The following is a 13535-nucleotide window of genomic DNA, read 5'->3' as shown; positions in this document are numbered from 1 at the left end:
TTTATCTAGATCAATATTGACCTTGTTATCTCTATCATTTGAGTTTTCAGATTTGTTTAGATTTAAGTTTGAATTTTTTAAATTAATTGGATTTGTTTTATCAGATAATATTCTAGGGGTATTTTTGTAATTATTGTCAACTACATTATTTTCACATATATTTTCTGAAATAATCAGATCAATGCTCATATTTTTTAAACTACTATTAACAGGGATATTTTGGTAAATATCACTAACCTTGTGCGCAACCCCTAATTCAGTAGGCTTTTCGATTGGATCTAACCCGAGTTCGGAATCGATTTTTTCTTGATCCTCGAGCTCCTCGTGAAGTTTGATCAATTGGGTCCAAAGCTCATATGCATCTTTGTACTTTTTTACTCTGCATAAAACATTGTTAGGTAAAACATTACAAATGATTTTACTTACATTTGTGTTTAGTTCTGAGTTTTGAGAAGGTTTTCTCAATATCAGCCAATAATCAAAGTTTACGCTTCCTAAGAAGCATTCCATTAATCGCTTCCAATAGTTGAAATCTTCATCGTATGGTGGTGGTTCGTGGGGGTTCCGTCCTTCTTGAAGTGTCATTTTTATTGCACACAGAGAAACAGAAAAAAAAATCCCAAGACTTAGTCTTGGATTAGCAGTGCTGAAAAAATAATATTTCACTATTTTCAAAAAAATAATAAAATATTATTAAAATATTAATAAAATATTTAGAAAAATATTATTTTAAAATTTTGAAATTGTAATATTTTTTAAATACTAAACAATGGTGAAAAGATGGCAATGTATTTTTCAAAAACCGTTTTGGAGGGAAAAAAACGAAAGGCGTAAGGTTTTATTTAAAAGACAAACAATATCTAATTTTTTCTTTAAAACGACCCCCCTTTGTTTGATTGGTGGTTGCACCAAATCATAGCGGTACCTGCTCTGATACCACTTGTAGGACCGTGATCGTTCGATAGAGGGGGGTGAATATCGATTCGAAAACTCGAGTGTAAAAGTACGCAGCGGAAAAGTAAATGAACACAATTTATTTTACTTCGTTCGGAGCCTGTGACGACTCCTACTCGAAGGCCCGTGGTCCTTGACCACTTTCGTTGGGCAATCATTAGCAATTCGAATATGATTACAAAAAGAGTACAAGAAATGCTAATGAAACAAAGTGATACCGATAAGGAAATTAACCAAAGAAGAAGGAGCACTTTGTCGGGGCTTTGTTGGCGTCGCGAGGCGTGAAACAGAGCAAGCGATCGGCGTTCTCGATTGTTTTGAAACTCCACACAGGGCTTCTTTTATATCTTGCTCGGCGCTGGATCCCAGGCGCCACAGTCTGACGTGGCGAGTCTAATCAGTGAAATCACGTGGCGGACGACTCGGCTAGATAAAATTCACCCGGCGCCGGATCCCTTTGGGCGCCGGACCTCAGCGCCGGACCTCCTATTTCGAACTTCCTTTCTGCAAAGCGAGTTAGTCAGGAAAATATATATGCAAAGCAGTTGTTAGCAGACTAAAGTAATATGATTTAACAAGAAAGAGTATGACTTAGATTCCGTCTTTCCGAGGCCGGAATCTAGTCACAATCTCGACTTAGATATCCAAATGGATCTAAGCGGATCGACGCCTAATGTTCCCTTCACGGGAACGCGTCCTCGGATCACTCCCTCGGTGACTTACCTCACTTACCAATTCGGTCAGCCCATCGACCCGTCTGGACTTCGTGCCAGCTATCCGGTCAGCCCGTCGACCTAGCTGGACTTCTCGCCAAGCGTCTGGTCAGCCCGTCGACCCGCTTGGACTTCTCGCCAGCTATCCGGTCAGCCCGTCGACCTAGCTGGGCTTCGTGCCAGACATCCGGTCAGCCCGTCGACCTGTCTGGACTTCTCCTCCACACTCGATCAGAGTGTTAGACAACAACAAACTAACTTAACCTGATTTGTCATTCATCAAAACCTGAGTTAAATCGTTAGTGCTAACCACACCAACACCTACTACTAGGAGGATGAGGATGGACGACGGCTAGAGAGACTATGGAGCGCAAACCACCTCCAGCCCTATCAGGCCAGATGAAAGGTGCGCCGATGTAATATATTTCATGAATATTCCGTTCGGATGTATCCTTTGGCTGCAGGAATGAAAGTTATAAGAACAAAGCAAAGACATGAGCATTGTGCGCCCAGCGGGTAGCTGTATGAAGGCATGGTGGAGACCCCGTGCCGTTCGGGCGGGCGTATATTATCCAAGCCACCGGCTCGATGGCGAGGACCCCGTGCCGTTCAGCCGGGCGTATATTATCCGAGCTAAAAGCTCATTATTGAAGACTGTCGAGCAGCGACGTTAAATCTTAGAGTCGAACCGGTGACTATAAACCCTCCGGCCGAAAGACCGTCGAGCAACGACGTTAAATCTTAGAGTCGAACCGGCGACTATAAACCCTCCGACCGGAAGACCGTCGAGCAGCGACATTAAATCTTAGAGTCGAACCGGCAACTATAAACCCTCCGGCCTGAAGACCGTCGAGCAACGACGTTAAATCTTAGAGTCGAACCGGCGATTATAAACCTCTGGCCGGAAGACCGTCGAGCAGCGACGTTAAATCTTAGAGTCGAACCGGCGACTATAAACCCTCCAGCCGGAAGGCCATCGAGCAGCGACGTTAAATCTTAGAGTCGAACCGGCGACTATAAACCCTCCAGCCGGAAGACCGTCGAGCAGCGACGTTAAATCTTAGAGTCGAACCGGCGACTATAAACCCTCGGCACGAGGCAGTCGAGCAACGACGTTAAATCTTAAGTCGAACCGGCGATTATAAACCTCCGTGGGAAGACCGTCGGCGTGACGTTAAATCTTAAGTCGAGGCGCTATAAACCCTCCATCAGGAAGGCCGTCGGCGGACGTTAAATCTTAGAGTCGAACCGGCGACTATAAACCCTCCGGCCGGAAGACCGTCGAGCAGCGACGTTAAATCTTAGAGTCGAACCGGCGACTATAAACCCTCCGGCCGGAAGACCGTCGAGCAGCGACGTTAAATCTTAGAGTCAAACCGACGACTATAAACCCTCCGGTCGGAAGACCGTCAAGCAGCGACGTTAAATTTTAGAGTCGAACCGGCGACTATAAATCCTCCGACCGGAAGACCGTCGAGCAGCGACGTTAAATCTTAGAGTCGAACCGGCGACTATAAATCATTCGACCGGAAGACTGTCGAGCAGCGACGTTAAATCTTAGAATCGAACGGGCGACTATAAATCATCCGGCCGGAAGGCCGTCGAGCAGCGACTTTAAATCTTAGAGTCGAACCGGCGACTATAAACCCTCCGGCCGGAAGACCGTCGAGCAGCGACGTTAAATCTTAGAGTCAAACCGGCGACTATAAACCCTCCGGCCAGAAGACCGTCGAGCAACGACGTTAAATCTTATATTCAAACCGGTGATTATAAACTGCCTGGACGGGACAAGTCATGCAGGCTTCGGCTCGGTGGTAAAACACCAACAATCTGTAGGACCGTTGGGCCGGCTAGAAGGGTTGGTAAATAACCTGTCAATTAAAAACAAACAACCCTTCCTCGAACGATTAAGCTAACACTTGTTAAAATGAATTAAGCAGATAAATAAAAGCATAAAATAAAAGACGAGGCACCAGATGTTTACTTGGTTACAACCGATGTGGTTGTTAATCCAAGGAAGATTAAGCTCAAAAACTCCTTCAGGCGGAGAAGCCTCTTACAGCGTTTAGGCACAGAAAACAGAAGCTTAACTACAACTAAAGTATACAAGTGTTTGCAAATAGAATGATCGTGATTGTTGAAAAGCTTCTGGACCAAGGCTATATTTATAGCCTTGGTCGGGGCGCCTGGAAGGGTTCCGGGCGCCCTGGGGGGGATAAAATTTATCCCCCAACGGTTGGATCGAGTCAGAGCTCGATCCTGGGAAAAAGTCAGTTCCGAGCGCCCTGGAGCCAAAAGTCAACCCTGTTGACTTTTGGTCCGTGCTCTCTTCTCCGGTTCAGCTCTCCTCTAGTCTGGGTCTTTATGCTCCGGCTCCGCTTGCTTGGGTGATCTCTGACATCCGGAATAGGGAACACCCTAACCCATCTTCCGGTCTTCTCGAGCGTGCTTCCCTCCGGCTTCTCGTCCCTCGGAATTGCCGCGTGTCCCTTCTCGTCCACCAGCGTACTCATCCGCAGACTTCATCCCTCGGTCGCACCCCGTGCCGACCTTCGCGCTAGCTGCGTCTCTTGCTCCCCGAGCAATCTTCCGCTCCGGCTTTCGTACCTCGGAACCACCGCGCGCACTTCCTTCTCGTCCGCCGGTGTACTCTTCCGCAGCACCTCGTCCCTCGGACGCACTGCGTGTCATCCTTCTCGCTAGCTGTGTCTTCCGCTCGAGTAGCTGTGCTCCTAAGCTCCTGCACACTTAGACACCAGGTTAAAACAACGCAGGACCTAACTTGACTTGTTGATCACACCAAAACAACCTTGGGGTTCCAACACAATCGACAAGCCTTGCTCTTAGGGGCAAGAAGAAAATAATAACGTACTTTCGTCCGGGTCGATCGACAAGAAGATAATAAAAAGGTCGGCCTGTGAGTCGAGTGGCCGATTGGCCAAGTTACAAAAGGTCAAGTTACAAAAGGTACTTTGCGAACATCCAACGGGAATCCCATTTAAAGAGATGGATGTGTTCAGACAAGCGACCCATTTACATAAAATATTTCGTGAAAAATCCTTTTGAAAGTAAGGAAGGCAAAACGAGAGACGATTAACGAGATGGAAAGGTGGAGGACGCGAACGGCAGTAGTTCGCGCTCTGATCGGAAGACACAGGTATTGACGAAAAAAGAGTAAGTTAACAAAAGGACGACATATCTTCATTAAAATTCAGGCCATTAGAGCCGGTCGGAGTGATTACAAAAAACACTTCATTCAAGGAAATTATAAACGTGCTTCGGGATGGAAGAAAGGAGCGTCGCGTAGTCTTCGGCCGGGATGACAGCGGAGTCAAGGAGCTGACCCTTAGACATCAGATAGTCCGTCGTGACGGCAATGGCCAACTCAAAGGCAGTATACATCCGCTTGCAGACTTTCTCAGAAAATTCGTTCGAGCGGATGTGCTGTAGTCTCAGGGCTGCGGCCCGGCCTGACTCAGCCTCTTGATACTCTTTGATGGCAGCTCGGGAAGCTTCAAGAGCCTCGTGCAGGATCTTCAGTTCGTCCTTGTGTTTGGTCGCCTCCCCCGAGCGGCCCGCCTTCTCGCCGTCCAACTGTTCCTTCAAGTCCTTAACTCATTGCTCCAGGGCCCGCGCCTCGACGCTTTTCTTTTCCAGATCAGCGATAGCCTGCTTCTTCCAATCGGTGGCCAGGCTTATTTTCTGATCAAGAGTTTTGACCTGTTTCTCGAGTTCGGCCAGCGTATAGGCCTGGTCGGCTGTTTTCTTTCGCTCGGCCTCCAACAAATCTTTGGTCCTCTTGAGCTCTTTCTGCAGCTCGGCATATGAGGGGCCCTGGGAGGACGGGCCGCCCGAACTCTTCAGTCTCTTCAGCTCTTCATCCGTTATGGCCAGTCGGTTGGCGACAGCGATCTCCTCCACCCATCTCTGACATGAATAGGAGTATTAATAGCCGATCGGAAAGACGACGTAAAGGACTTCGGAAGAAAACACACTTACCCCAGTGGCCTGCTGCATTTGGCTGTTGGCTAGATTGCCGAGCGGAATCATCGTAACACGGGGCCGAGCGTCGGCCCATATCTCGGCAAGGAGCCCCTTCATGGTGATTGTATGCTTGGGCGCTGTCGGCCGATCAGACTCGGCCAAAAGCTCCTCGGTGGGAAGGTGCAGGGTGACCCTGATGGTGCGGCTCCGGCCGAGAGTCGTGTGAGCAGACGCAGAGGGAGCAGAGGCCAGGGCGGAGAACTTGGACAAAATGGCCGAGCGCTGGACCCGGCGGGAGGCAGGTGGAAGAGTGCTGACCGGCACAGCCTCGATAGGGTTAGCAGGCGGGTTCAGTTGAGACGGAGTCCGATCGGAGGATAAGGCCTCCACCATTGGGGTTTTCCCTCGAAAATCGGATCCTGTCCGCTCTGACACATGGACAGCGGAAGTAGCCGAGCGCAGTGGTGTCTCCGTCCGGCGCCTTTTTCGTCTGAGCGGGCGCTCGCCTTCCCGATCGGAGCCTTCCTCCTGGACGGTTGGTTCCCTGTTTGACGTGGCGCCTCCCGTCACCTCCACGGGGGAGGCCTGAGCGGGCGACTCCTCCGTGTTTGTCCCGCTCTCACCCTCGTGAGAGCCGACCGAGGTGATGGCCAGTTGCTCCATCTCCTTGCCGGCTGCCGCCTCAAGCGCCTCCGCTTTCCTCTTCAAAATCCCGAGCATCACGGACTCCATGACGATATTCGCTGCAAAGGAAAAAGAAAAAAATCAGTTAGCACTCAAAGTACATATCCAAGTGAAATTCTTACCGAAGCTGCTCGGCTCGGACTCAGGCCGAATATATACAGCACGCCTTCAGGCAGAAGCTTGTTGATATCGAGCTTCAGACCGGCAAACATGTTCGCGGCCTGGAGATAGTCCGGTCGGGTCTTAAATCTTTTTAGCTCGGGAGAAGTAGGCGATCCGACCTACCATTTGGTTTGGAAGGGAGCCCGCTCGGGGAAACGAAGATAAAAGTAATACTCCTTCCAGTGTTTATTGGAGGAGGAAGTTTATCAAAGAAGACTAGGCTGGGCCGGACCGAGCCTGGAATAGATAGGTACCCAGCTCGGACTGCTTGGGATAATAAAAATAATAAAAAATTTCCGGGCGGAGAAGAATGCGGTGTATCTTGAACAATACCACCACTCCACACAAAAGGCGAAAAGTGTTGGGAACTAATTGGGCGAGCGGAAGACCAAAGAAATTGCAAACATCGACGAAGAAGGGGTGAAGAGGAAACCGCAGACCGGCTGTGAATTGATCGCGGAAAAAACAGATAGCTCCGCGCGACGGTTTGTGCAGCCGAGCGAATGGTGAGGGTAAAATGAGTTCAAAGTCGGACAGAATATCATAACCATCAAACAAGGTCTCGGCGTCGCGCTGATCAAAGCGAGACTCCATGGTAGTATACCAGGGGCCTTACGTGAGGTCTGCAGGTCGGGAAGAACTAGTCATTGTCCGACCGGGCAAGAAAGCAAAAGGCAAGAAAAAGACAAGGCAGAAGGAAGAAGATGATGAAGGGAACAACGACCAGAAGACAAGAACTTGATAAAAAACACAAGGGAAACATAGAAGAGAGGCGGAAGAACCTTACAAAAAAACTGAGGATCGAAGGAAGGAGGCGGGGAATCATCGGAGAACGGAAAATCGGAGTCGCCGGAATGCTGAAGCACCGAAGAAGGCTGCGGGACACGCGAAAGCAAAGGTGCGGCGAAGGAAGAAGGCGAAGGCTTTATAAGGTCGGGCCCGATCAGCCTCGGCCGTTAGATGCAGGTCACGGGAATCGAGGCCCACATCGGGCCGTTCATTTCAAATCGTCGATGTCCTATCGGACACATCGCCGAGCCGTACGATGACGTCAGCGGAGGCGCCACGTGGCACCATGCCATAGGGGCACATTTAATGAGCGCCATTACGACACGTAGTGCGCGTGCTCGGTCTTAATGGAGAGGATTTGCACGAATTCCGAGGGGATCCGAAGGGCGTCAGCATTGACCGTCAACACGGTAGCAAAGCCGCGGCAGTAAGAGGCCGAGCGGCCGTGAGGAGGAACATTCCAGAAAGTGGCAGAGCGGTGTCACTCCGGCCGACCAGCAGTCCAGTTAGTCGGACTTAGCGCCTCCTTGGACTAGACTTGAGGGGGAGGCATGTGATCCGGTGGTAAGGACGGGGGACCCTCGTTGGCGGAAAGTCAACGACACGTGGAGGTCAAAGGTCAAGAGATTCAACCCTGAGACCCGGCCGACCGGACTGGGAGGGCCGACCGGACTGGGAGGGCCGACCGGCCGAGAATCCCCCGAGCCGAATGAAAGACAACTCGACTAGGGGTCGGGTTTCCGATGCTCAAGGTAAAAAGGTTTCAGGGCCGAGCGGGATGTCCGTTCGGCCGGGGCACAAGGCAACAAAGGCAGGCAGGAGCAATCTCATCCAAGCATATGACCGGGAGTCCTCCCGGTCGGACCGATACCTACAACCGAGGCAGATGTGATATACCTGTTGAGCGGTCGAACCGCTCGACCCTGGAACAGACAAGAGGCGCAAGAGGACAAAGGAGACAGGGGATAATATCATCCTCGAGACATCTGCCGCCGACAAGTAGCAGAGTTGGCGGCCGAGCCGTACACAGGATCATACGCCGGAAGCTTCCACCGTCACATCCGGGATATGCTCGGACGATTGCGGAATGACGTCAGGGGTACTTTTCTGACATGGGCTCGTTAAGGTATGTTTGGGAAAGCGTGCACGTATCGAGAAGCGTGCCCGCACCTCCCCGGGGTCCTATATAAGGACCCCCAGACGTCGATGAAGGTATGTGCAATCCTCACTGTAGTCACAGTTACGCTGCCTCTCTCATTTCTCGTTGCCTGACTTAAGCGTCGGAGGGTCGTCGCCGGGAAACCCCTTCCGGCTCGGCTTCTTTGTAGGTTCGTCGGAGATCTACACCACCAGTCGGAGACAGCGGAGAGTGTCACGTCTCCAACGTCCGTCAACTCAGCGTTCGGACAGGATCAAAAAGCATTTGAAATGTCTAATTGTCGCGCAGGCCAATTAGAAATAACAGTTGCCGATAATAATAGTCTGACAGATGTAATTTTGATAACTAGTTTAAAAGTGTCATTAAAGTCAATACTTTGTTGTTACTAAATCCTTTAGCTACAAGTTAAGCTTTGTGTCGTTCAAGAGAATTATCAGCTCGATGTTTAAGACGGAATAGTCATTTAGAACCCACAACATTCATTGAATGAGTGATCGGAACTTGGCTCCATGTTCTATTGCGAAGAAGTGCATCAAATTTTGTAGATATTGCATTACGCCAATTTGAATCCTTGTTCGCTTGTACGAAACAAGTTGGTTCAATCAATTTTGAAGATACCACTAGGAGTCGTAGAGAAGAAGGCTTAAATAGGGATTTCATTAAAAGAGGGATTTTAGGAATTTAGAAAGGTTATAAGGAGCTGCTAGGAAAACTAAGGAAGAGAAGGAAATTAGGAGGCGTTGTTGTTGGAAGAAAGAGCAAGGCTTTGATACCTAGAAAAATTGATGGAATAAAACGAGATGAATAATAAAATTGTTGATTACTTTGATTTGTTCATAAAAAGATAATATATAGATATATTATAAGATTTCATCAATTACAAGTAATAAATAAAAGAAATATTATAATTCATCAATTGATAAAGTAATATATGAAAGAAATAATTAATATGTTATAATTTTATTTTAATGTAATCATATTATTGAATTATTCTCTTTTAGGTGAATGGTTTTCGTGCCAAACAATTACGAAAGCACTAAAAAAAGGCGACAATCAAGCACTGAAGTGACCTAATGGAGAAGCCAAAGGGTGCGTATGAAGATCAGAACTTTTGAATCGGGAACTCGAGATGAAATCTAGAGCATTTCCTTACCTCGCCGAGGATCGGCTGATCCAAAGACGGCGGCTTTTACAATGCTCCCGCCATCGCCCCGAACCCTTCGTCGTCTTCTGCTTCGGTTGAATCGTGGGAAGGTGACGGAGCAGCGCATGATCCCCAAAGCCGTTGAAGTTGAAAGGGCTATGACGGTTTATATGGCCCCCCATTTGAAGGCGTTTTATGTTAAAATGCCCCTCAGGGGCCCGCCGTTGTTGCGGCAACAACTCGTGTAGACGGTGTGGATCCACGTGGGGCCCCGGTGAAGACTATGGAGCGCACGATGAAGTCGCGCGGAGAGACGACGATGGGACCCTCTCCATGCTCGAAGAGCTGGGCAGATGCGATCCGCTGCAAGGACCGGAGGAGCTGGGCCCGCCCCACTTGAAGCCCACTTCTCAGACTAACTAGACGTACCCTTCCAGAGAAGCACACGTGTGACCGTCCGATCCTACTTTTCTGTTCATCTTAACCGTTCATTTGCGTCCCAGCCACGTCGCTCGCAAAGGACAAGAACATTCTGGAAGCCCAGAGCACGTTAGCGCCAGACGTCTTAGCGTGAGCCTCTCCCGTGCTCGATCGCCAAGCTCTGACTCCGTTCCTCCTCGTCTCCCGCTCGCGATCGAGCCGATCGAGGTTTCCGGCAACGGTGCTGGAGCTGATTCACCGGAGAAATGGCGAAAAAGAGCGTAGGCGACCTCAAAGGGGACGACCTCAAGGGGAAGAGGGTGTTCGTGAGGGTGGATCTCAACGTGCCCTTGGATGAAAACCAGAAGATCACCGACGACACCCGCATCCGCGCCGCCGTGCCGACGATCAAGTACCTGATCGATCACGGCGCCAGAGTGATCCTCTGCAGTCATCTGGTCGTTCTCACACCCTGATCTAATCTTATGCTTTTAGTTCATTCTCCGTCATCTCCATCACGGATTTCGCGTGGAGTGATCATCACAGATGAGGATCTTCAAAATTTCCTCAGGCTAGCTTAGCTTGATGTTTTCCTTTTACTCTAGGATCAAAATTACATGTTTGATCATACATATGGTGTTCGTTTTCGTTTTGTTGTATGTTCATAGCAAGGAGTCATTCCGAATTCAGCCTATTATCTGCTATCATATGCGTAATAGAGAACTAACTGTGAATATTAATCTTTCAGGGCCGCCCTAAAGGTGTCACCCCCAAATACAGTTTGAAGCCCCTTGTGCCTAGGGTTTCTGAACTTCTTGGTGTTGATGTATGCATAAATTTTTTATTTCAATTATTTCTCGATGTTTATAGTTTCTCACATCAAGATTTTGTAGGTTGAGATGGCTGATGATTGTATCGGTGAAGAAGTAGAGAAGAAGGTGGCTGCGTTACCAGATGGAGGTGTTCTCCTTCTTGAGAATGTGAGGTTCCACAAAGAGGAAGAGAAAAACGACCCAGAGTTTTGTAAGAAGCTAGCAGCGCTTGCTGACCTCTATGTCAATGACGCCTTTGGAACAGCTCACCGGGCGCATGCTTCGACAGAGGGGGTTACCAAATTCTTGAAGCCAGCTGTTGCTGGCTTTCTGATGCAGAAGGTATTTTCGATTTCTTAACAATCCCTTAACTTGATCTTTATTGTGTGGTCCTGGTCTGATATACTTCAATTCTTGTTTTGTTGAGGGTTCCTGGATATGTTCTTGTTGATAATACAGTATTATTCATTTTATGATTGGAAAAAGTATGCAATTTGCTGTATTTTCCTTGATCTGTTGTTTTCAATTTTGTATCACTCTGAAGATTGCCATCCTTCCTCTATGCAGGAGCTTGACTATCTTGTTGGAGCTGTAGGAAACCCTACTAGGCCTTTTGCTGCCATTGTTGGTGGATCTAAGGTTTCAACCAAAATTGGGGTGATAGAGTCATTGTTGGGGAAGGTAGACCTCCTCTTGCTCGGTGGAGGAATGATATTCACTTTTTACAAGGCACAAGGATACTCCGTAGGATCGTCTCTCGTCGAGGAAGATAAGCTTGAGCTTGCAATTTCACTTTTGGAGAAAGCCAAGTCTAAGGGGGTTTCTTTGTTGCTACCCTCAGATGTTGTAGTTGCTGACAAGTTTGCTGCTGATGCCAATAGCATGGTTTGCTCTTATACTTTCTTTTAATTAGTTAAGCAAACTAAATTGTTGCATCCTAACAACTTAATATCTATCGTTGGTCGTATCAATTAAGCCCTGTTTACTCCTAGGCTCGGATGAGAGAAAGAATAGATTGCACAAAAATGGAGACACTTTCCTCTTTTTAACTATTGAAAAATTAATAGGACTGATTCTAAATTTGTCATGGATTGAAGGCATTATTGTGAGATTGCAAACATGGGGTCATGGCCTTTTGGTGATGCCATGAACGTGTCGGAATAAGTAGAAGCCCGAATCCTATTGACATAGTAACTGGAAGTGGAAGAAAAGTTATTATCCATGCATATTGATATGTATGTTCCATAATAAAAAATGAAATTTTTAATCATTCTACTAAAATTGGAATAATACAATATTCCATCCTGGTAATTTATAGGCATATTATATAATATAGTATATTAAGGAAAAATAGCTATACCAAAAGGAATACTTAATTCCAATATAGATAGTACGAACCGTACTTTAAATTTAAATTAAAAAATAAATAAACCTGCAATTGATGATAGGGTACACCATAATCACATAAGACTCCAATTGATGATAATTTGTGAATTTTTCTTGCATCTTCAGGTTGTACCAGCTTCAAGCATTGCTGATGGCTGGATGGGTCTTGATATTGGCCCTGATTCTATCAAGACATTCAGTGAATCCCTCGATGCTGCTAAGACCATCATCTGGAATGGACCCATGGGAGTCTTTGAATTCGAAAAATTTGCTGCTGGAACCGATGTAAATGATCAAAAGCACTATCACTCCATCACTTTCTCAGTTAATTAGATTGTGAAGTGTTTGTTTGATGACAGGCAATCGCAAAGAAGTTAGCCGACTTGAGTGCCAATGGCGTGACAACCATTATAGGAGGTGGCGATTCAGTGGCTGCAGTTGAGAAAGCAGGGCTCGCCGATAAGATGAGCCACATCTCCACTGGAGGTGGTGCTAGCTTGGAGCTGCTGGAGGGCAAGCCTCTTCCTGGTGTTCTTGCACTGGACGACGCCTGATTCAAAATGTGTTGTATCTAAAACTCTTTAACTTAATCTACGAGTTTGTTTTTCAAAGAGTTGCGTGCTCCGTGTGTATCGGAAAATTTCACTTCAGTGTGGTAGGCTTATCGAATAATAGGCTTCCTTGGATCTCAAGGATGAATCAACTGCTATGGTGTTGTATCTAAAACCCAACTTTGAGTTTGTTTTTGGAAGAGTTTCATGTTGTGTCAGAAAATCACTTTGGTGTTGTAGGTTTATCCTATGATAGGCTTCCTTGGATCTCAAGCATGAATCAACTGCGACCGAATTACTGTTTTGAATATCATCTATCTTTGTGTGTTTGAGCTTTTAGTTTAGACATGAAAGTTTCTGATTGTCTTAATTGTGATGATTTCCATTTAGAAATGAGAGGTGGTGTTAAAGAGCTGAACTGTGAAGGTGATGCATATTAATTCTTTGAGTGTAAATAGGGGTCAAATAGAATTTGATTGTGCTTAAGTTTGGACAAAAATTAAAAGGGTATCCTTTTTATTAGAATCGTAATATTTTATTTCATATGAATATTTTTTCAAAAATACTTTGGCATTGTTGTAGCAACTATTAATTATAACTGTGATAATATAGACACTCTAATTAATACTAATAATGATTGTGTTTTAGCCATTATAATTCATAGTTGTTAGTATATGACACTTCATATCCGGTGAGCATTGGTTACTACTATATTGTGACGATACTTTAACTCTTATTAGTGGCAGATAGTTGTTACTATATGACATTTTATATCTG

At 46.8% G+C, this 13535-nt stretch overlaps 1 protein-coding gene across 1 annotated transcript; it reads left to right on the top strand.

Moving 5' to 3' along the window:
- Positions 1-10119: 10119 nt before the first annotated feature.
- Positions 10120-12981, top strand: LOC122009378 (phosphoglycerate kinase, cytosolic-like). The gene is made up of 6 exons (XM_042565504.1): positions 10120-10467; positions 10758-10835; positions 10903-11163; positions 11389-11706; positions 12334-12492; positions 12567-12981. Exons 1-6 carry the CDS (start codon positions 10276-10278, stop codon positions 12759-12761), a joined length of 1203 nt encoding a protein of 400 aa, XP_042421438.1. The 5' UTR covers positions 10120-10275; the 3' UTR covers positions 12762-12981.
- The last annotated feature ends 554 nt before the right edge of the window (positions 12982-13535 follow it).

Source organism: Zingiber officinale, chromosome 8A (genome assembly GCF_018446385.1).
Source record: "Zingiber officinale cultivar Zhangliang chromosome 8A, Zo_v1.1, whole genome shotgun sequence".
NCBI classification, from domain to species: Eukaryota; Viridiplantae; Streptophyta; class Magnoliopsida; order Zingiberales; family Zingiberaceae; genus Zingiber; species Zingiber officinale.
This window is presented reverse-complemented; position numbering and strand designations above follow the sequence as displayed.

What these genes read in the sequence shown, in the direction of transcription:
- LOC122009378 (XM_042565504.1), top strand. Translation starts at nt 10,276, where the DNA reads ATGGCGAAAAAGAGCGTAGGCGACCTCAAAGGGGACGACCTCAAGGGG. An exon ending in CTGCTGATGCCAATAGCATG is followed by an intron (nt 11,707 to 12,333) that starts GTTTGCTCTTAT and finishes TTGCATCTTCAG; the next exon opens with GTTGTACCAGCTTCAAGCAT. An exon ending in AATTTGCTGCTGGAACCGAT is followed by an intron (nt 12,493 to 12,566) that starts GTAAATGATCAA and finishes GTTTGATGACAG; the next exon opens with GCAATCGCAAAGAAGTTAGC.